Genomic DNA, 22,976 nt, shown 5'->3' on the forward strand with positions numbered 1-22,976 from the left:
AGCTGGCTCATTTCTTGTTACCATAGTTATATTAGCATGTTGCCACAGCAGTTCGTAGTAGCCTGCTCTGCTTGTAGTCAAGTCAAGAATATTTTAACTTTACTCCAAGACATGAATAAACACATAACCTAGCATCTAGTCTTCGTAAGATTCATAAAGGTATATTTCTGTGCATTTTAACATAAAGATGTATCACTTTTTCTGTGATTTTTTTTTCCTGTGGAGAGTGAAGTTGCTTTTACAAAGACCAAGGTTAGACTGGCAGATATGATGTCACATTTGGATCTAGCATAGGCACAGCTTGAGTTATTGGCACTATTGTGCAAAAATAAAGGTTATTTAGGATACAGAACAATGCCGCGAGCCCTTGACATTTGAGCATTTTCCTAGTGAGTTTTGCCCTTTTCATTCTGCATTCTGCAGCTGTAACTGATGTCAAGTCATGAGACTTTTCATGTGGGGAAAAAAAAGATGAGTTTCTTCATCATTACAGCAGTTAAGAAAACATTATTTCTTTGAAATTTTAGTTGAAATCTAGACATTTCAGGCTGAGAACAGTTCTCATTATGTTTTATCTAAATGAGAAAGAACATCCTAAGACAATATTTCATGCATGCCCCAAAATACTTTCTCACACAGTTTTAGAAGTTGGCTTTTCTTTTGCCTCCATAAATCTGCATGATGGCAGCTCACCTGTTAAATACCTAAATATCATAATAAATATTCATACTTATTTTCTTTGCTGTTGTTTGTAAAGAAATGTCTTGCAAGGCCACACTTGCCTCTTTTTGTTCAGTTTCCAAGTTTTCATCACACACCACCATCAAGTTTCTTTATTATCCATACTGGCACACTGATGCTCTTCTTTTTCCCAGTGATTTTCTTCTTGAAGTACAAGTTTCCCAAGTCCCCTAAATTTTCTCTCCCTTTGAAAAAATATTACAGAAATGTCAGAATCCTTGGGGGTTCAGTTCTAGTATGATCTAGATGAAGATGAGCCTGATGGAATGTGCTGTGGAGTGTGCCTTTCCTGCACAGAAGCAGCAGTTTTGGCAGATGAGATTCCATTTTTGCAGGTAGCTGAGATGACAGCTCTCTAACCTGGGTACCAGTGGTAGTGGACAAGTCTCCTGCCTGGGCCAGAGTATGAGTTGTGTGGGCAAAAATGTCTGTGCTCCTTCCCACTTGGGCTGGTACAGAGGAAGGGCTGAAATCCCTCAACTGTTTCACTGTCCCTGGGATGATGTGCCTGTCTTCTGGACTATGGGTGTAGAGTGCTTGTTAGGAATGGAGAGATCATAATAGAACCTGCTTTTAAAACTTATTTATGAATGTTATCGTGTTTCTCTTACTTGAATTAATTTGCTGCTTAAAATGCTTGACACCCCTATGCAGTCCTGATGTATGTGTCTTATATGATAATATCATTCAGATAAGTTATGGACTGGGAACTATGCATTTGAAATTAGATTCTTATCCTTGAAGATTTTTTGCTGCTGGAGTATTTAAATAAATTAAATTATGAATTAAATGTTAAATTTTAAATGTGATTTTTTTACTTAGCTTAAATCCCATTATATTTATGTAAAGCTCTGTCAAAGTGTACACATAACATTTATTACAGTCATTCAAAATTCTTATCCCAAATGAAAGTGGATTCCTCTAGATTTCTGTAAATCATTATTATTTTTACTTATAGCCTTTTAAGAATATTACGTTTTCTTTTAGATGAGTGACGCAGTTGAATTAGTCTCCAGAAAATCAATGCAGTCAACAAAAATCAATCCTTTCTCTTTGATTGAGTCTTTCAAGGATTTCACTGTTCAGCCTGCTTTCATTCATGAGGAATGCTTCAAAGCCTCAAACTACTGTATTCTCCATAGCTTCTTAGTAACTTTTTTCCAATAAATGTTTCTCAGGTGTTAAAAATTTACCAGTTTTCTTTTTAAAACTAAGACAACAGGCATTTTTTTTATTATCCAGTAATGAGTAGCCAGACATTGCCAATGTCAAAAACCTGCCTGAAATAAGTGAAAGAGAACTTTCCTGCTGATTAGGTGAGGAATTTAAGGTCTGCTAAACACTGAGTTTTCTGAGAAGCTGCAGTGGAGTGTGGTGAGTTGAGGCCATCATTTTAGTGTCTTTTGCTCATTTAGTGATAGCTCTCTAGCCCCTCAGTAACCATGGCAGAAGCTCAACCAGGAAAAAAAAAGGAAACCTTCATTTCTTGTGTGACTACTTGGATCTACCTGCAATATAATTGCAATATTGATTTAAGACTCATTTAATGATCCCTTCTTTAACCATTCAGATAAGGCATTTCAGATGCCAAAATTTTTTTAAAGTCATTTTGACAGGAAAAGTACTGAAAATAAAAATTGAAAATATCACAGATTATTAGATTAATTTAGAAACTCCTAAAAGTATATTTTTTTAGGTAACTATACAGAAAATATTTTTATAACTGTTTGCTTTTCATGAGTAGTCCTGTATCCTACAGAAACTTAGAACACAACCTACTGTTGATTCATAGCTAAAATCCATCAAATATTCTATTTACTTGAGACACCAATGCTGTTTTCAATAGAAAGAGTTATGTAAAGGAAAGAATTTTTGAGGTACCATTTCAATAATACCAAATAATTATTCTATAGTTAATCTTTGGTAACTATTAATAATTGTGAATGGTTCTGCTGCTCCTATTAATGTGCATTTAAGACATGCTGGACTTGCAGTTAACATTGACTGTATACTTTTATTCCCTGGCCCTGCATTTTGCTAGTTTCAAAGACAGCATGGAAAAATCATCCTATTCAGACTGGCTAATAAACAACAGCATTGCTGAACTCGTCGCTTCCACAGGTCTCCCAGTGAACATCAGTGATGCCTATCAGGACCCCCGCTTTGATGCTGAGGTGGGAGATTTTTACAAATGGAACTAATTATATATTACTTTTGAGCATCACAACTAATTTAAAAATTTTGGTTTTATATCCAAGTGGCTGTGAGACATGTGAATATTGAATTATTTTTTTCTATTCAGTAAGTTGTCCTGGTCTTCTGTGGTTTTATAATGCAAACACAGGTCACTGAATTAGTCTATGACTTTTAGCAGTTTGTCCATGATTCTTTTTTTTTTCCTGTTTATAAATGATTCCTCTACCAATTGCCTTGATACTTATGCAAACTGATTTTTATTGCTGAAAATTTGTTGGTATTCAGTGTTAGCAGCACCAGCGTTGTTAGCTGTTGGGGTGACTGGGGCTGTGCACAGAGTGTGAGCAGAGCTGGTATCCAGACAGACAAATGTTGTTTGTGATCTAACTTAGCCAACCAACAGCTTAATTTGCTCAAATACACACTGGATTGGGTACTTCTTCAAGATACATTCACGCCAAATAAAAGTTGTTTGTGTATCTTAAGGTATTCACTTCCCATTAGAAAGGTGTAGCTACAGATAAAAATGTAAGTATACTTAGCATCTAAATAAATGTTAGAGGTGTATGGAAGGACAAAATCTTCACTGAATTCTAATCCAGCATTACTGTGGAGGACTTGGCCAACACTCGGACAGCACATTAATCACAGCCTTGGTCAGAAAGCTTCCTAAAATATATTGCTACAGTAAGTGTTCTTGGAAGTGTTTCATGTTGAGACTTTGCTTGGTTCCAGTTTTATTCCATGTATCATTAAAGGGATTATCTCTCAAACCAGCAGAATTTTTTGAAACAAGAAAAAATAAAATGGGCCTGCTTTAGAAATATAAAAGAAAACTGCATTGATGGTAATCTGTTCAGAATTGCAAGTACAATTAATGCCTGAGGTGTTTAGATATGCTAACTTAAAGCATGCCAGTCCTTGATGTTTGCAATTGTACTTGTATTATATCATCTCCTGAATAATTCAGCTATCGCTTATTTGTTTCACAGTTAGTTCTTTCCAAGTTGGAGGCACTACCCAATATACATAAAGCAAATGATACAAAGGGCAATAATAATTTTCTTTTGATGGGTTCCTATTAAAATTTAATTCTTAAATTCAGTCTTTCTACTCAATTATTTCTACAGACAAAAGTAGTAAGAGGAACATAGTATCCCTTATTACTTAGATAGAATCAAACATGTATTTATAGTTATGAACAGAAATTCTGTTCTCTGCTTCAGCTGAAAATCATCTCTTTTTTTTTTCTCAGAACACTATTTCTCATCTGCAAATGTTGATGCTCAATTTTCAATTCATTCATCAAGAATTTAATGCAAAAGTATTTTGCAGTTCATTTCAAGACATACATTTTAATCAACTGTTGCCCCATTCCCATGGATTTTAGGTGGCACTCCATACCAGTTTCAGTGAGAGTTCTGAGTATGTACAAATAGGCAGTAATATAATTAAAACCTGAGTTATATCTTTTGCTAGCTAGGACATCACAGTGATCCCATCCTGCTTCCCATATATGAATTAATGCTGGTCTTTTTGTTTTCTTCTATTAAACACTGCCTGTAGCAGTGGCAGTTTTAGTAAGAGAACATCTCCTGATCTTCTCTGAGTGGACCCATTCCAGTCTCTGATCTCTTCTGAAAAACTGTTTTCACATTTCAATGCAGTGACACTAAAGAATAATGTTACTAATTGTAGAAAAGAGAGAATCAGTGAAATTTTAAATAAATTGTGAAGTTGTATACTGTATTAGCTAGAAAAAAATAAATGAGGCAGTAAATTTTCATTGGTACAAAAGGACCATTTATCTCAAATCTAGGGTTTGACTCCATCCTCACCTTTTTTACTGTCTTGCACTTCTGCACAATTCCCTACTTACTTTCACCTTTCTTCTGAAAACATGTATTTCCTGTAAGCCTCCTTCTACAGCTGCCTTGCTAAGTCCCATTTCAGTTTGAGAATTGGGAAGGGTACTTCTAAGCCAAACTTGTTCAGTGAAAGGTCTCTCTACTAATCCACCAGTGTAAGTAATCCAAAATTTGTCCGGATATTGCCTCAATTATAGTTTGTCTTTAGTGCCAAATCAGAGTCAAATAGTGCAAGCTTAATGTGGCAAAGATGCCAATGTTTTTATATTCTTCGGCAATTTTTAGAATAATCCCTATGACTTTTGGTTACTGTGGATGAAATTTCAGCAGATTTTTTTCTGAGAGCTGATTCATATGAAATGACATTTATAATGTAAACTTACTTCTTGACATTTCTATTACTATGATTTTAAATCATGAAAACAGCATCACTAATGGAAGCTCTCATTTCTACATTTTAGGCTGACCAAATTTCTGGCTTTCACATAAGATCTGTCCTTTGTGTTCCAATATGGAACAGCACCCACCAAATAATTGGTAAGACTTCCCTCATGGCTGCGTAATTTTTGTGCTAATGTAAATTTAGTTTTATCTTTTTAATTCTATGTTCCTTTACCTTCTTTTTCTAAGCTGAATATTGTTAAGAAGTTACAGTACCTAGGATGCATGCTAAGTATCCAAAAAGGGATGTTTTGACTTGGATACTTTATGGACTTTTTCAGCTTTCCAGCTGTGTCGTTGTTAAGTTATATATTGTACTCAACTATAATAAGATGAAAACAGTAATTCTAACCATATTAGTGAAAAATATTTTATCTGCATTGATGATTTCCTTGGGTCTCCTTCTTTAGTACATGGGCAACTGTCTGCAGTCAAGCTAAGTGTTCATTTCCCTCTAATGATAAACTCTGGGTGCAGTCAGGGGAGATTTGCTGGAGGGGCTTGGCAGTGGTTGGAGTTGCCCATTGCAGTGCTGGTTTCTGGATCAGGATGTGACAGTTTCAGAGGATCTTTGACAGGATTCTTTGCAGCTATGCTACCCCAGCAGTTGGCCCATGTTATTACCTGCTTTTGGCACAAAAAGGAGTGCTTGTAAATAACAGTGCCAGATTCCTGTGCTAATGCTCCTCAGAACTGACGTCAAAGCAATCACAATTTACACTGGCAGGGCAAGAGTAGATGGCTGTGCCTTGTGGCTGCCAGGGAGAGCTGAGATCAGAAGTGCATTGCTGCAGGCACTTGGTGTCATGCAGGCTCTTTGAGCTTTTTTAGCAGAGGTGACATGGGAGTCGTGCCTTCAAAAACACATCTTGTTGTTTGTTGTGAACTGTGCCTTATCTTCAATAATGAGAAATAATTTGAACTTTTGACAGTGGATTACTCTTACAGTATTTTTCTAAGGGCTTATTGTAGCTAAATGAAATAGAAATGTTTGTTGTAGAAATCAGCATTAGTTCGGAAAATGCATTTTTTCATTGGCTCAGTAAATTAATGAACCAGTCATGAGTATAAAAGGGTTTATATACCCAGGTGATGCTAAACTAATTAAGATTTTAGGAATAAAGGTACTGATTCAGTAAATTGTATTGGTAACTCCAAATTTTTAGGACAAATGTGATTTATGTGATTGCTGTTAGCAAAGTGATCAAGATCTTTCTCAAAGAGATCTTTAACCTTTTGTGAAAAGCACTGTGAGTAACTTTTAGATTTGCAGTGTTATACTTAGAGAGTAAAGCATAACAGCTGAAAGTACAAGTATCAAAACAATCAAATTATTGCACATCTGTGTCTAATTATTTTCAGAATAAATATTTGCATTTTGCTTTTCAGTTTGAAATATGAGGTTTACATTTTACCAATGAATAAAACATTCTGCATTGTGCATTAATGAATGAAGAATGAATGAAGATTATAACTCATATTAACTCTTTCTAAAGGGGTAGCTCAAGTGTTGAACAGGCTTGATGGGAAATCCTTTGACGACGCTGACCAGCGACTGTTTGAAGTAAGAGGCATTCAGTTCAGCATTACCATACATTTCAGTAGCACTTGGTATTTCTCAGGAATCTGCTTCAGTCCACTCCAGGGATGAGGGGAGAATAGCTTGTCTATATTTGCAGTTTGACAATAATTCTCAGAAATCCTCACTTAGAAGGTGGCATCCTAATTGAAACAAGTTTCTGGCATCTAATCTCTCATCTGGAGGCCAGTGACTCACCTGCATTCTTAAAATAACCTGCTTAAACATGATTATTCCTAATATTTTTTGGATAATATTTTTTGCAACAGCAATTTCTTCTAATGATTAAGCCAATGTTCATCTTTGTGCTTGTATTATAACTGATTCATAATTGACTCTCATTTTTCTCTTTTTAAATTTTAGGCTTTTGTTATTTTTTGTGGCCTGGGTATCAACAACACAATTATGTATGACCAAGTGAAGAAATCCTGGGCAAAACAGTCTGTGGCTCTTGATGTATGTGTACATCTTTGTGAAACCTTTTCTTGCTCCTAACTCTCATATGTAAAGAAGTCCACTCTATTTTTAAAAACTATGATTATCTAAACTTCTCCAATGAAATTCAACAATGTAGAACAGTGGTCTGTTATATATCTGGAGATTTTAAACATTATCACATGAAAAATAATCTTGGTGAGAAAAAAGCCAGGAGTTTTGAGGATAGCTTAAGAAATTTACATTATTCCTACTACAACAATAATTAAGAGCAGTTTGAATGAAATTTCAGATCTCTCAAAAAAAGCATTATGCAAGACTGATTAATCTTAAAACATTGGTCTGAGGAAAGGGTAAGATGTTGGTATTATAAATTTCACATGTGATAAGAGAAGAAATTCATCTATTTACCCCTGATGTGTGCACCTTTTACCTGTGTAATTCCTTTGAGTTTCTCCCATACTCACCATTACAATAAGAACCACAAAAATAACATTGGCCTGAATGAGATATGAAATTCTTTCTATTAAAAGAAAAACCCAACTGAATTACTGTAAAGAGGCTTTTTTTTCCTTTGCTTTGGGGTTTGAGATATTAATCTGCATAGTGGGGTTGCATCTTGTGCTGCACACAGGCCTGTTAAGGCTTTCCAAAGTCAGTAAGACCCTTGGTGTTAGAAATCCTAAGCACAAGTGGCTTTCTTTATTATTTGTATATATCTACCCATGTCGGAGGAAAAGTTAAAAACTTACCTTTTCAGGCCTCTTGCAGGAATCCTTATACTTTACATGTCATAGTCATGGATAAGTCTTCATATGTCCCAGGTATTTGTGGAATATGACACCTAAGAATGAGTGCTCCTCCTGGCAAGAAAAGCAAGCAGTGCCAGATGTCACACACAGATATATAAGGATGAAACTTCACATAGAAGTTTATTTGCTACTGAAATAAAAGAAAATTAAATATTTTTAGTTTAAAGTACAGCTTCTTTCTTTGATCTAGAAAAGGACTAATAACCATATAGCTTACATGTAGAGTATAGATTTGATAAATAGCCATTAATCTTCAATTAAGAGTAATTCTTTCTATAAATGGGCAACAGCTATTGATTATATTTGCATAAAGTGATGGAAGATGCAGGAGAAAAGTACTGAACACTAGAATGGCATGAGATGAAGGACTGTGGATTTTCACTAATAGAATACTTTGTTAGTATTTATGTATTTAGCTAAAACGGCAATAAATGTTACTTGAAAATTACATTGATATCAGATGTAAAATAAATGAACTTGTTATATATCATAATAAGATTCTTGTCCATATATGCTGATACAGGTTTCCATACAATATTTTGATAAGATTGACTAATAAATAGAAGAGCAAAACATAAATAAATTATCAGGAAAGTTTGCCATGATTCAAAGCCAGGCTAAATACTTCTTTTATACTAAGGACACAAAATTTGCAAGTTTATTTGAAGATTAGAATAATAAATACTTAGGAAGACTGTTAAAACCTAAAGAGATATAATGAATACAGATCAAGGAGAATTTAGTTGTTAAATGTAATCTGTCATAGCATAAGATATAATTTGACTAATCTTACCAGTTTCTGGGAGAAGTTGCAGAATGGTCGGACAGAAAAATAGATACTATTTTAGAAAGGACATGATGTACAGAACAAATGAGTTTATGCTTTTTATTTATTCTTTTATAGTGCAGGAATGAATTCCTGTTACTGTAAAAGGTGGCATCCCTAAAACTGAAAAGAGTAAAAATGTCTTGGGACTTAGTGCCACAAGGTGTTGCAAATCAGCACCCCATGAGACAGAGTTTAGGTGTTTGTATGAATAACAGAGAAATTCATAGATGAAAATTGTTTCCAAGTGAGAAGCCTGTAACAAAGCTGCATCACATCAGCAGGTCAGGTGTTGCATGTGGGGAAGGACCTGTCCTTGCTGGGAGTGCTCTGGCTCTGGGAGCTCCCTCACAAGAGCAGGTGTGCAGTACTTTGTACATTTTATTTGATGCTACTCTCTGCAGAATGGTATTGAGGAGAATGTTAGACACAGCACAGAGGTGCTGATATTTGGATGCAACTATGTGCCACTAGTATAGGCATTAAAGCTTTTCAGTATAGGAAAAGGCATTATTAAAAGTCCATAAATCTACTGTTATTTTTACATTAAATTCTTTCTCTTTTGATTGCAGAACTTCAAGGGAACAATGTAGGGATCCTTATAATATTAAATTACTTACTATTCATTATTCCCTATAAAATTCCCTGCAGTATAACTGCCAAATGTATGCCTGATAACCTGTAATTAGCTATTACATGCTGTCAATCAGAACAGAATTATCACACAAATGCTAATAAAATTTGCTTTAAACATAACTGATTAGACTGCAATACAGAGCCCTGATATTGCTACTTGACAAGTGTACAAAAATGCTTTTTCTCTTTTGTTTTGGGGTAGGTGTTGTCTTACCATGCAACATGTTCGAAGGCAGAGGTTGATAAATTCAAGGTAAGAATTTAAGTTTTTTATATACTAATTTCTGAAACTATAACTGTAACTTCATATTTGTCTAGATTATCTGAGAGACGTTTTACATCATAAGCAGAAAATCTTAATTAAAAATTATTTACAATGTATATATTACATATAAGGCTGTTAAGCAGGGAAGGTGGATAAAGGATAAAGAGGATAAAGAGCTGCAGTGCACAGCAGCAAAGTCCCATTGTCCCAGCACCAGCTACTGAAACTGCATGTCAGTGTGGGCTTGGTGGCCTCCTCAGCAGAAACCACCACAGGGAAGTCATACCACGTAGGAGATGAGAGGGAGACTAGAGAAAAAGAAAGGAACTGAGACTTTACATGCTTAGAGTGTGGAAGCTGCCCTGTGTTTGGTAAAGAAGTGGAGCATTCACTATCCAGATTGTGCACAGGCTCCGAAGGCTGGATAGGAAGGTGAGGGATCTTCTAACTCCTGTAAGCACCCTTGGCAGCATGTGAAAGTGATGTGTTCTCAGTGTAGCATTGGTAGGGACCAATAACTACATGTTCTCCATGTTCTCACTGAATCCTGCCTTGCCGTGGGCTAGAAAGTGGGGGGAACAGTGCCCTTGATCTTTCATCACTGCCAGCACTCCAGTGCTGCTTTTGTGATAGACTGTTTGTCTTTTCCTGCTTGAGGAGGCATTTGGGAAATTTGGTGATGCTTCCCTTGGCTATGAGGAGGCAATGCTTGTAGAGGACTCCTCAAAGCTCCCATAGGAGGCTCCCATGGTGGGTATCACTGTTGGTCTCCTGGACACACAGTGCATCAGAGACTGTAGTGAGGCCTGGGAAGGAGATCTGGACTGCTGTGACTCCACATTGATGGCACTCCCTGCTCTGGAGCCCTGGCATCTGTCTAAACAGCTGAAAAATAGCTGTTGGGTGCTTATTTTGACACTTGGCTGTCAGGCTGCACCCTGCTTTCTGCACCACAGAGATGGCTGTGGTGAAAGGGGGCACACAGGGCTGGCATGGAGCTGATCCTGCTGAGTGATCTGGGCTGAGGAAGGGCAGCTCTTGCTAGTTAATGAGTTTGCAGATTATTGCCCAGATGGTGGCTGTGCCTGGTATCTGTATTGATACCTGGTGATAAGGGTGTAATATTTTCCCTCCCCTGTAGTTACTGGTACAATTACCCACACTCGTGTATGCTAAAGATGAGATTACTGAAGTGTGGCTGGAATCAGCATGCTTGAAGATCATCCAACACTACAGGAAGTACTTTTGTGTGTGCAGGAAGTTGTATTTAGTGTTTGGCAAAAAGAACTGAACACTGTTGAGAAAGAGGAAAGAAAGGGGTAAAGGACCGCCAATTTTCTGTTTTGCTTTTGTATTTCCATTTACCTTAGAAATCACATCTGTAATATAGTTTCTATGACTCTCAGGATTCCATCAGTGTCTTTGTATGTACAAGAGGGCCATACTTGATTTCTGTCAGCCATTGAAAGACAACTCTCCTTCATTGCCTCTGTATTTTAAATGACAGCCTGCTATGTTTCTCTTTGGACTCAGATGCTCATGTGATGAGAAGCTATTCTACTTGTTTTCCCAGGTGACTTCATGACAAAGAAATGTCTTTTCATTATCCATTTGCCTTGAAGGCATGCAACTATCCATTTAATGGCTAATAATAAGGTAAAAGGAAATGAAAAGCATTTATTCATTAATAATTCCAAAAGGTATAACTCCAAAAGACACGTGTCATATAAAGAACATAGATGATAAAATAAGGAACATAACCAAGCTATGCCTAAAGTAAGTTAGGCTGTTTTTTCAGTAAAATTGTCCCTTCTCTATGACTATATCCAGTTGTCTCACTTTCAATTCCTGACAAAATTTCTCTGAAGTAGTTTTTGTTAATGTTTTTGCACCACTGGATATAAACTAAACAAAAGAACAAAAAGCCAGAGACAACCAGCATGTCCTGTGGGCCTGTGACACAGAGCTCATCCCAGAGAGGGCCATCCATCTGTGGGTGAAATTGCTCCCATCTCCCTGCTTACAGCTGGCCTCCCTGCTGAGGTCTCCCAAGGCATCCTACCCTGAAACCACTGCTCTTTTTTCTGTTTGTTATATCGTTATATTTTGTTTAAGCCCTTTGTTATATTAGGATCATCTTCTAGACTTGACTGGCTAATAAACCATCCCTCCCTCTGGGGGTGTTTGGGGCTAAATGTGTCCCCTGTCTCTGTGGTGATTTATTGGCAGGTGTCAGAGTAAATGTCTGTTCCGATTCACCCGATGTCCTGATGCAGTCAGAGCAGAGGCACACACACGACAGAAACATCGAAATGAGAGTGATGCCAGGAGATCACTATTGGCTCCTGACTGACACCCAGCAGTAATTAATGACTTTGCAGTGACAATACACTGGATTTCACAACTTCTCGACATATTATCCCAACATACTGTAACTGGATCCCAGGATCTTGGAAATAATTACATACTCTTGTAGTACAAGATTTTCTTTCCCTCTTTGTAACCTCATTTTTTATAGTTTTCATAAAATGTTTTCCATTAATTTTTATTTGCTCAGAATCTTGAGAATATTCTGATAAAAAGTGAAAAATTTCAAGTGTACCTAAAGTTTATTTTTCCTCTGGCTTTTACCAGTGAATTATTTTATTGCATTATAGAAAGCCCAGCAAGAGTAGCTAAAGTTTATTTTTTTTTCTGAAATTTCATCAGGAATTTCTTACTGTTAGTGGATGAATTCACAAACACACAAATTCACAAATATACCCATCTTTTTAATAATTAAACATAATCACTCTGACCAAGTTCTGGAAAATAAATAACATTTATTTCTGTTTCTTGCCATCCCATCTAAGAATTAGTGAAGAAAACCCCACCTTAATAAGAAGCCCTTAAGATATTAAACCTTTCTCCAGATGTTTATCTGGGGAAAAGTGCAAAGTGCTATTGGTGGTGGAGCTGGAAAAGGGAAGTTCACAGTATGGAAAAATAAAACATGAGTGTATGAAAATAGACCATATCATACAATTGGATACTAAATAGTTTTAGATTTTTTAAAATTTTCAGGTTTAGATTATTATAGCATCAAAAAAGATTTAAATTAAATATACTGTTAAATTCACACAAACTGCATAATATTTTTTTACGTTTTCTGATATGTGCCGCATTACTGTGATTTCTGATACCATTCTTCCAGGTACAGGAAGAAAAACTAAACTTTACTTTTCATTGGCATTTGCAAGTAAAACAAAAAAACACCACCTAGACTGCAATTTTTTCTGAGAATGTCTGAAGTTTTCAGCCTGGTTTATCACAATGCTTCTCCTCTCTTGCATCTGCATAACTATGCTAAATTCAAACTGAGTTTTGGCAGGATAAGCTAAAGCAATGCACCATTGAATCATACCCATATCAATATTAATTTTATTAATTAATGCATAAGGACTTAGAAGAAGTTAGAAATAGCTATGATTTTAAAAACTGTGGCAACTTACTTCTCCCTTGTATTGTAGACTTAAAAGACTATTCTGTCATTTCTGTTGTGTACTAGTGCTAGTGCTATAAACATTTGTGTCATTGGAATAGACAAGGCACTTGAGATCTGATTAATGTGAGATTGAAGCTATTCTGTAGCAGCTCATAGCAAGCCTGTGCCAGGTTTTTTCTTACTGAAATTCAGGTTCTGCAAGCCTAAATATAGTTATGTGTTAGACAAATATAGATACATGAGTAAAGAACGGAGAATTATGCTCAGGACAGGATATTTATAGCAAGAGTTACTGATTTATGAGACAGTAATGAACATGTCCTGTGACTTAGCAAGCAGCCCCACAAACACACACCACCTTTAAATTTCACCAGTGTAGTTTCCAAAGAGAATATGTAAACGCTGTCCTATTATGGGAAATGTACAAGAAGCTATTTTTAAGAAGCGAACCTAATTGCGCAGCTGTCGATGGCATAAGCCAGATCAATATTTAATGACTGTGATGCATTATTTATAGCCCTGGGAGAGATTCCCTTTTTTAGGTCAAACAGCACACAGGAGAGATACACAATGGAAAATAATGTATCACCTGCTTTACAGAATCTTCAATTCAAAATGTAGCATGAATAACAATGACAATTTCTGCATTTTTCAGTTTTGTAGCCTGAGATGTGGCTATTTAAGATCTACTTTCACATAGGGAGGTTTTTGTGTCTTTCTTAAAAACACTCCTTTAACTACAGAATGATGAAAAAAGTTTTAACCAAAAAAAAAAAAGAAACAACTTTTAAGACTGCTAGTGTATATGACAATGTAAATGGTTGAATCCACGAAAGATGATGGATCTATGTGATTTTGATACTTGGAGTGAGTTATGTATCATTTAACATTTGTTATTCATGCCTTCTGCACCCTTAAATGTATAATGATGGGCAGCACAATGAGAAGAAATGAAATTTTTCTGCTGGTTTTATCTTCAATATTTGAAACACTAGGAAAAGCATTCCTTGGCTATGTTATTGTTAAAAGCATTCCTTGGCTATATTATTATTATCACATCTGCTGTGATGTCATCTTTCAATTTAGAACTACTTTAATTACTTTTATAAGCTTATAATTAAACAATTTTAGTAGTTTGAAATAATTACTTCATAGTCTTCCTCAGTAACTAAACTTCAGAAAGGCAGTCTGGCCTTGGTTTTGGAGCATGTATGAAACATTGCCAGAGAATACAGGGGGTTATGCATTGTTGTTTTTTTATGGCACTGCTGTGTCAATCAATTTGGTACCCTGTGTTTCCCTTCCTGTGTGGGGAAATACGAAGCTCTTCACACACTGCAGGATTTGCCAGATTGGCCTCCAAGGCTGCTCACACTCACTTCCCTTTGGCTGGCACTGAGCTTTTCCATAGTGCTCTTCCAGCTGCTCAGGTTCCACTATATAGAATAGCAGCAACAGGAAAAAAAACTAAAGAAAAAATTTGAGGGTAACCAGGGCTTAAATGTTAATATGGAAATGTGTTCCCTTTTTCCCTTTCAAGAAAGGTACATGATCACAAGATGTAAAACACAGTTAATTGCTCTCCTTTTCCCCATCCACTGCCCACGTACAACAAGAACTAAAGCACTGTGTTAAGAGTTTCATAGTTCATCAAACCAAGGTCTTCTTTGTATTACATTATTTAGTACGCTTTAACATGTGCCCATGTCTTCAGTTGTCATGGAAACAAGAAGTCAAGAACACATTTGCAATGTATTACACTGAAAATTATAAACAGTGATAAAATAAAATACTGAGTGTTTATACTAGATTCGGAAAGGTGAGACTGTCATCTGACTTCAGACAAGTGCTCTGTAGTTCCATTTTTTTCCAATTTCAGTGAACAGGGAATGGCTTAAAGAAGTGGAGTGGGGAAAGATTGTTCACGGTGTTTTCTCGTAAAATGTCTGGATTTAGAGACATCAAATGAAATTAGGGTGGAGATTTTAATCTGATTAAAAATCTCTTTTCAGCAAACTTGTAGTTAAACTACATGACCTATCAGTGTGGATAGAGTTAAATGAGTTAAAACGAGGAATTGGCAGAAGGAAAAGACAAATTGAGGCTGATCTTCTCTGGGTCAGGGAACTCCAATGTGTAGCTCACCAAAGCAGAAAGGAGTACACCAGGGGAGTATGTTTTTTTCAGTTCAAATAATATTACCTGAAGGTTTTTGCTTATTTTCTTTCAGGAAGTGTTTTATTGGAAATAAAGATAGTTGGATGAATTCTGCATTCTCATGTCAGAGACATGGAAAGCACCTTTCAGGAGTTACTTCTGGAGCTGTCCTGGTAGACTGGTGCCATACTACTGTGCCTACCCTAATTCAAGGAATAGTAATTGAAAAAGCTAGTGGGAATTCTGAATTTGGTTTCAGAAACTTAAACATTCAGTTTTATTAAAATTTCAGCATTTGAGTTTATTGACTTCATAGGGAATTGTGATTACACTTCTGCAAAAGGTCACAGAGGGGATTCCTCTTGTAAAATTTCTAAAACGGCCATATTTATTCTTTCAGGTGAAAACATAGAGCTCCTACAGTAAAATACTACCTTCCCTCCGGGGCAAATGGAATATGAATTTTCCAGGATGTTGTGGAGGGAAGGTTCACCAGGAGTGCTTTAGCCTGGTGGGGCTCCAGCGCTGAGCTGCCCCCTTGGGTGCAGCCAGCCCTGCCTGTTGGCCCTGGAGGGGTCCAAGGGAGGCTGCAGTGGTTGTGAGCACAGATCCACCCTCTGAAGATCTGCAGTTTAACTGGGCAAGTTCCTTGTCCCTGTGTTGCCAAATCATCTGAGCAGGGCAGGGCACTGCTTCATGTTTTGGTTTCCCATTTGCAAAGAGGGCACAGAAATATTAAAACATCTGTGAAAGGTTTCGACAATTCTACTTCAGGTCTGCAACAAATTTGTGTGATGCAACTGTATTGCATTTATATGATAAGCCTGCATAAAACTAGTTTATTTTCTAGTGTAGGGGATAAAAGTAAATCCTGTTTTAAAATAAATCTTTCTCTTGAAGAAAAACTGTATATGATTTAGGAGAGTTAAGGCCAAGTTAAGAAAGAAGCCTGGGGCCTGGAAGCTAGATAAAGCCCACAATTTAATCATATACCCATGCCCAGACAACTTTTTCTGTTAATTTATGAGTTTAGCACAAGTCATTAAATGAATTTTTAAAAGGGATAGGCTTCTTTCAGCAAGGAATAGATTCTGGTCTGGATTGCTTCAGGGCAAGGACATTGCAGAAGTCAATAAGGAACTTCTGTGGAATTTTTTTAATATGCAAAAGCAAAATATATTTATTCCGGCATGTTTATGCTATGCAGAATAATCTTTGGATATATTTATGCTGTAGGTTAAAAAGAAGGGATCTGAAGGGCTATGATTTAAAAAAGAGAAAAATCAACATTTATATTCTAACGGCAAACACACAGTAACTAGAAATATTAAAAAATAAATTACTCTTTCCAAGATCAGCTACTTCATAGTTAGACAAAAGCTTAAATCTCTCCATTAAATGCCTTAAAAAGTAATAAAATTTAATTAATTAAAATAACAGAAAATTAAAGTATGCACATGATCAAAACAGTCTTTGTACTAGTTGCTTTAAAAAGTCTTTTTCTCTAAAGCTGAAGTAGATTTCAGTTGATCTAGATAACCCTAATTATTTCTGCTACACTCTAATATTTACAGTACTAAAATAAAAACATTCCAAGTAGTTGAAAAATATTACTGACTTACTGCCTTTAATAGTGGCTGTTTTTCAGTTTCTTAGTAATTACACAGAGTAATACAGTGATACTTAAACAACAGACATTTTCAGCAAAGAAGTAATAAAACACTTGGATTATTAAGTTGTCCATACTAAAAAACGCATGTTGCTGCTGTGCTGCTCTCAGATACTGGATTTTTGTTATTCACATGGGAAATCTTGTGTTTCTTGCATCTGTTTCCATACACAAAACCCTAATTGGTCCAGGTCTTGATAACGCTTAGAAAAACAAGTTAGAAAAAGCAATTGTTGGAACACAACATTGCTCCCAAGTGAAGATGATTTATTACCCAACAGACCTGTTGTCTGTCCTTCAATCTGAACGGTCATCATGCTCTATAAGAATCCCTTGTCAGATGGAAAACATCAAGGAATAAACAGAGTTCAGCACCGCTACACTATTTAGCCAGCAACCATGCAAAAATGGTAAGGCGTGGAATACATTTAAACTGCCGTGCAAGCCACAGGGGTATCTGATGGATGATTAAAAAAGGAGAAAATATTAACGCTTGTCAAATAATAAAGCAGTGTACTTCAGTCAGTGACAGACTTAGGAATTTCTATTAGGAAAAATTTTCAAACAGGAAGAAAAATTTATCTAGCAGACTCATGTACTGGAAGTGGGCCAGCATAATTTAAAACTCTGAGGTACTTCAGTGAGAGTAAAGATGGTAATTTAGGAGTTGTTCAGTGTGACTTTATCATGGTTCTTTTGCCACCAACAAGGAGCAAATTATTCCCCACACAGCTGATAAGACATCCCTTGGGCTGGCCCTGTATGTCACAGCTCACTCTTCTGAGACCTGCATTCCCACCTGCTCCAGGAAAGACCATTTTAGTGTTTATTTTATCTCATGGAGGAAAGAAATTTTCAAAGAAATCTATAAAAATGGCATAATACTTCACATTTTAAATTATTCCTTATTTATATGTGCTTGATTTCTTCTGTAGCCCCAGCAGGCTGAGAATTATAAGTAGGAATTTTCTGATTAAAAACTAAAAATTTGTATAGATAGAAACTTTCTAGTTAGCATTGATATTATCAATATTGATTTTTAAATTAAATAATTAATATTATCAATGTTAATTTTAAAATTAAAAACTTAGTTGTACTGAATTTTAAAAAGAGAATTATTTTTTCCTTAGCATATACTCTACAAATGGAAAACATATTTTTCTTTGTTTATTTCTGCCTCTATGCAGTGTTCCAGCTGCAAGCAGCAGTTTGTCATAAATGCTTGCTTGTGTTGATTTTAAATTATTAATGGCAAAACTTCTACAGGCTTCTTAAAAAATATTTTACAGCGATAAATGTTCCCCAAAGGAAGAAGGCAGTGTCCTTTAAAAGCTTTTGACATTTCCAACGAGTTGATATTAGAGCTAGAACCTTTTTATAACTAAAATTCTCCAAAGTGAAGAATGGGAGATGTTTTTCTGAGATGAATCTGTTTGGCCACTGGGTGCCATCCTTGCTCCACTTTAAGGCTGGTCGCCAAGCAGCATTTCTGTTCAGCCGTAAAATCCTGCGAAAATGTAATGCCAGTGCAATTTCACACCATCATAATGTTTGTGTGTGTGCATGTGGCAGAATATGTTCCCAGCACAAGGCAGTGTGCCTTTCCTGCACATCACTGAGAGACTGGAGAGAAATATCCTTACAGGTTCAGCCATGTTATATCCTGCAATTTTATTTTTTTTTTCATTCCTCCATCAGCTGGTGATAATGGGGCTGTGCTGAAAGGGCTGTCCCACACATGAGCATGTAAGTGACCATGCAATTCTATGCAGTATTAGCTTAGGCTCCGGCATTATTTGAAAGAAAAGAATTCCCTGGATGCACACTTGTTTTCTAGATCAAATGGGCCTGGGTCATCCAAGCAAAACATTATCTATAGATAGTAGATAATAAGACTATATTATGTACAAAATTATTTGTAATTGCAATCTTATATGGGTTATTTATTACACTGTTTCATTGGCTGCTCCGGGTGGCGTCTGCTATTGGTTTAGTCTGGTCAAAACCCCTGGCAGAGTCAACAACAGCTTCTAAGAGAAATGGTGTCAGTAGTTCTGTGGGCTTAGTCTTTCCAGTTTAAACTGCAAACACTTTACATGTAGGAGAAATAGACTGTAGTACACACACCCCATCATAATCTGCCTGTGTGTACAACAGCCTGCCTAACTCACCTACCCCTGCTTCCTCTGCTGCCACAGCTGTGTGTGTTCTGTGCCTGCAACAAGCTCAGGGCACACAAAAACCCCACCCCAAAAATAACAAAAATCCATTCCTATCTGTGGCCTTCATAAACTCTACTGTTAAGCTGATTCCAGTAGCTACTTGTGCTGCCTCTACCTCCCCCGAAGGAAACCTGTTGCTGTGAGGAGTGGTAAGGAAAAGATACAAGCAGCAAAATATATACATGTATTCAAAACATGATTGTCAAGAAACAAGTGTTTATGTCAGTGTTGCAGCCTTTTACCTCAAAGTAGTGATATATGAAAGCAACCATAAACCTTTGTTTAGAGAAAAATTATAAAGCTAGTAGTATGTGGGTAGTAAATAAGGAGCTAAATAAAGATTTAAGAGCCTATTATTTGTTTTTTGTTGAAAGAATGGGATTTTGGATTTTGGATTTTGTCAGAAAGCTTGTGGTGCTGAGGCTGTGAGTTGTGCATGAACCAGAGGCCGTGCTGCAGTGCAGGGTGCTCAGGCACCTAGCTGCTTAGGCTTTCTCTGCTGGGGAGCTTTGTGGATGAAGGGGGCAGTGGAGGATGTGCGTTCAGCTCTGGGGAGAGGAGCTGGGCTGGAGACGAGCCTGCCCTGGAGAAGTCCCACATGGGGTAAACCTTGGCTTGTGAAGCTGTAGTGAGATGAACCTCTGGTTTGGGGAGAAAGCCCTTTTGGGCACTCCTGAATGTCCTAGGGAGTGATTTATGGGTTCAGAATCGGATGGCTGGATTTCTTTTAAACCTGCAATCAGAACTTGACAAAAAGTAAGGACAAGAACACAAAAGCAGACTTTCAGGAGAATCATAGAAATGCTCTCTGTAGCATTCCTGTAAACGTACGTAGTAAGGTTGAAGGTGTTGTCAATATTATATATTGTCCACCTGACAGTATTCTGCTATAGCTGTCACTCTAGCAGGTCTGAAATAGGACTTTCTCCCCAGTGGAGCAGTAACCCACTCACACATTTGCATAACTTTCCCCACCAGTCACTGCACTGCCAGCCTGATTTGTCACAGCTGCTCAGAAAGAACATTTCAGTGGCTCCCAGGAAATCCCATCCAGTGCCACTGTGTCCCTGCAGCACCACCATGGCCCCAGGGTGACACTGGTCACACTGGTCACACTGGTGGTCCTGCATGTTGGCTTTGGTGCAGCAGCGTGCTGGGATCACAAAAATAGTGTGATACCAGTGCACATTGTGGCTCTGGTGGGATTTCTGAGGTTCTGGCTTTGGGGTTTTTTTCAGTGTCTGATCTTGGCAACCCCTCCACTTTTTTCACGTGCTCTCTTCCACCATGTGCCAAATTTAAAGTTGCAGAGCACATTTTGGGCTCTTTTCACCAAATCTGTGAGTCCCGCCCAAGCCTTCACGTTTATGTCCACCATGAGAAGAAACCTGTCCCTGCTCCTTCCACCTTTAATCATGTTTTTCCTCTTCTGAGTCTTCAAGGAAGGACCCAGAACTTTTCCTCCACTTTCTGGGTAGGAAAAGGCTATGTTGTATCCCACTTTTCTCACCCTCCCAAATTCACAGGCATAAGGGGGAGGGCTAGTCCACATTACCCATTCTGCTCTTCATGGGAGTAACAAAGCTGACTTTTTGCCACCAAAACCAAGTAAAGCTTTGTGGGAAATGGCAGCCTGACACTTTTGTAGAATAGAGAAATAGTTGCCCTAGGTTTGCTGCTTGTGTTTGTTTGAAATTCTGAAACAGAGACTGAATAGGCCCTTTTGTACAAACTTCTCATCTGCACTGATGGCCATAAAAACTCGACAGTTGCTAGCCTGCAGTATGTGACACACTGGTTCTTTCCTAATCACCATCAGCCAAAGGGACGTGAACACTCCCCAGCGCGCCTTGGGAGATCATTGTGTCCAATGTGCATGCCCTGTAAAACTCCAGTCCTGGGCTGCTGTGGTTATGGACTTTGGCCTTAAGAATAATAGATGCCTAGACCATTAATTTTTTTTATTTTATGCCTCTGTTCTTTTAAAATCAAAATTTCTTGTTCCTTTTATTGGCTGCCATATATTTTGTTTCTGTGTACTAGGAAACAACTCTAGCATCAAGGATTGATTTTTACTAACATAAAATAACGTTTTTTTGCACCTATTATAGTTCGTAACAAAATTTTATATGTCATTTTTATCTCTGAAATGTATTATTTCTTTTTGATGGGTCCCAATTTCAGAAAGCAGTATGTTCAGATAGGATTGATTGACTGATTAGAAATATTCAAAATGCTTTCTGTTTTTAGCTATAGTTCTGGGGCTAGCTTTTTAAATAGCACGTTTAACACTGTAATGGCATACCTTCCTTTGCCCTTTTAAAACAAAAATTATAAGACAAATCCTTTCCTCAGGAAGATACAGTTTGATCCCCAAAGCAGAAAGTAAATACCATACTTCTGTCCTAAGTCCACACTGCATGATAATTTAAAAAAATCCTAAATTCTATATTTGATAGTTTAGATTGCTTAATGTCTACTTTTCTTGTTCTGATAGAAGCAGACTAAATAGCTTTCTTCATGCTGTTAGGTTTCTTTTTTAATTAAAAGAAATACCAGCATCATACTAAACAGAAGTTGTATTTGGTAAATGGTCAAACACAACTTTTTGAAACAAGTCTAAATGCAACTTTCTTTGTTCTACATTTCATATCTGAAGTACATGTTAAGCTGTTAATTTGCCATTCAGAGGTGGAGCAGTTGCACTACATACATATACATGCTTCAGCTGCAGATTTTGAAGCTGGATGCATGTCCTGCATTATTCTTGGTTTACAGATGTAAAACTTTGACTAAACCAAGGAATGACCTTTTCCAGCAAAGGGCTCAGACAACTACTATGGGACTTGGGGCAGAGTTTGGGCTTTTAATCTCACAACTGCAACCCTCTGTTTATCTGTAGGGTTAATCAGAAGAGGTATAAAATACACAAATCCTGTTCCACCCTGCCTTTCATCCAACAACTGTTCAGCTATAAGACACTGACAGAGACTGGAACATTGAAGGAGTCTGATAGAGCTGACAGCTGCAAAGTGTGTTTTTATGGCAGCATGAGGTTTCCTTGGGCAGGGGCATAGGACTGGCTGGTCTCAAAAGCTCTCTCCAGACTAAACGAGGCCGTGTTTCTGGGTGATTTCACTATTGAAGTCAGAGCAATGCTCCTGTGATAATCATATTTAAAAAATTGTTAAAATCAAGAGGTAAATACACATCAGTCATTTCCATACCCATTTCCCTTTACTGTAAATTTTGTAAAATTCCCTTTTAATGCCACTGTCCTGCCTCTGCTTCAGTTGGTTGTCCAAAAAGAGGTTCTAACTCAGCATTGTGAAGGGCAAAGAGTTGCTATCCACAGTCTCCAGTAACAGATGGAGGCCTTTAAAAGCCAGTTTGCTCTGGGCATTAAACATGCTGGAGCTGCAACATTTGATTCTTTCTCTTTTGGAGAGAGTAAATGTGTCAGACTGGAATATAACAGGCTTTGGTCTTCCATGGCTATGAAGAAGTACAAAATCTGTCCACTGGTGTTAATAACTGACTATAAAGATATATTTTAAAAGGTGCCTGCCTGCAGCTATAAATATAAGCAAGTATCTTAGAGGCCTTTATATATGAAAAGAACCTTTCACAAATAAAACCCTTTGC

General features: G+C 37.1%; 1 protein-coding gene across 2 annotated transcripts in view; it reads left to right on the forward strand.

Moving 5' to 3' along the window:
* Window positions 1-22,976, forward strand: part of PDE11A (phosphodiesterase 11A) — a 104,325-nt gene that overhangs the window by 44,327 nt on the left and 37,022 nt on the right. For both annotated transcript variants that reach the window (XM_054277864.1, XM_054277865.1), the window contains 5 exons: window positions 2,783-2,915; window positions 5,267-5,342; window positions 6,743-6,810; window positions 7,189-7,281; window positions 9,737-9,787. In XM_054277864.1, coding sequence (XP_054133839.1) covers window positions 2,783-2,915; window positions 5,267-5,342; window positions 6,743-6,810; window positions 7,189-7,281; window positions 9,737-9,787 — 421 coding nt within the window. The remainder of the gene's footprint in view (window positions 1-2,782; window positions 2,916-5,266; window positions 5,343-6,742; window positions 6,811-7,188; window positions 7,282-9,736; window positions 9,788-22,976) is intronic.

This window comes from Melozone crissalis, unplaced genomic scaffold, assembly GCF_028551555.1.
Source record: "Melozone crissalis strain CALT ecotype California unplaced genomic scaffold, PUWL_Pcris_2 ptg000023l_1, whole genome shotgun sequence".
Lineage (NCBI taxonomy): Eukaryota > Metazoa > Chordata > Aves > Passeriformes > Passerellidae > Melozone > Melozone crissalis.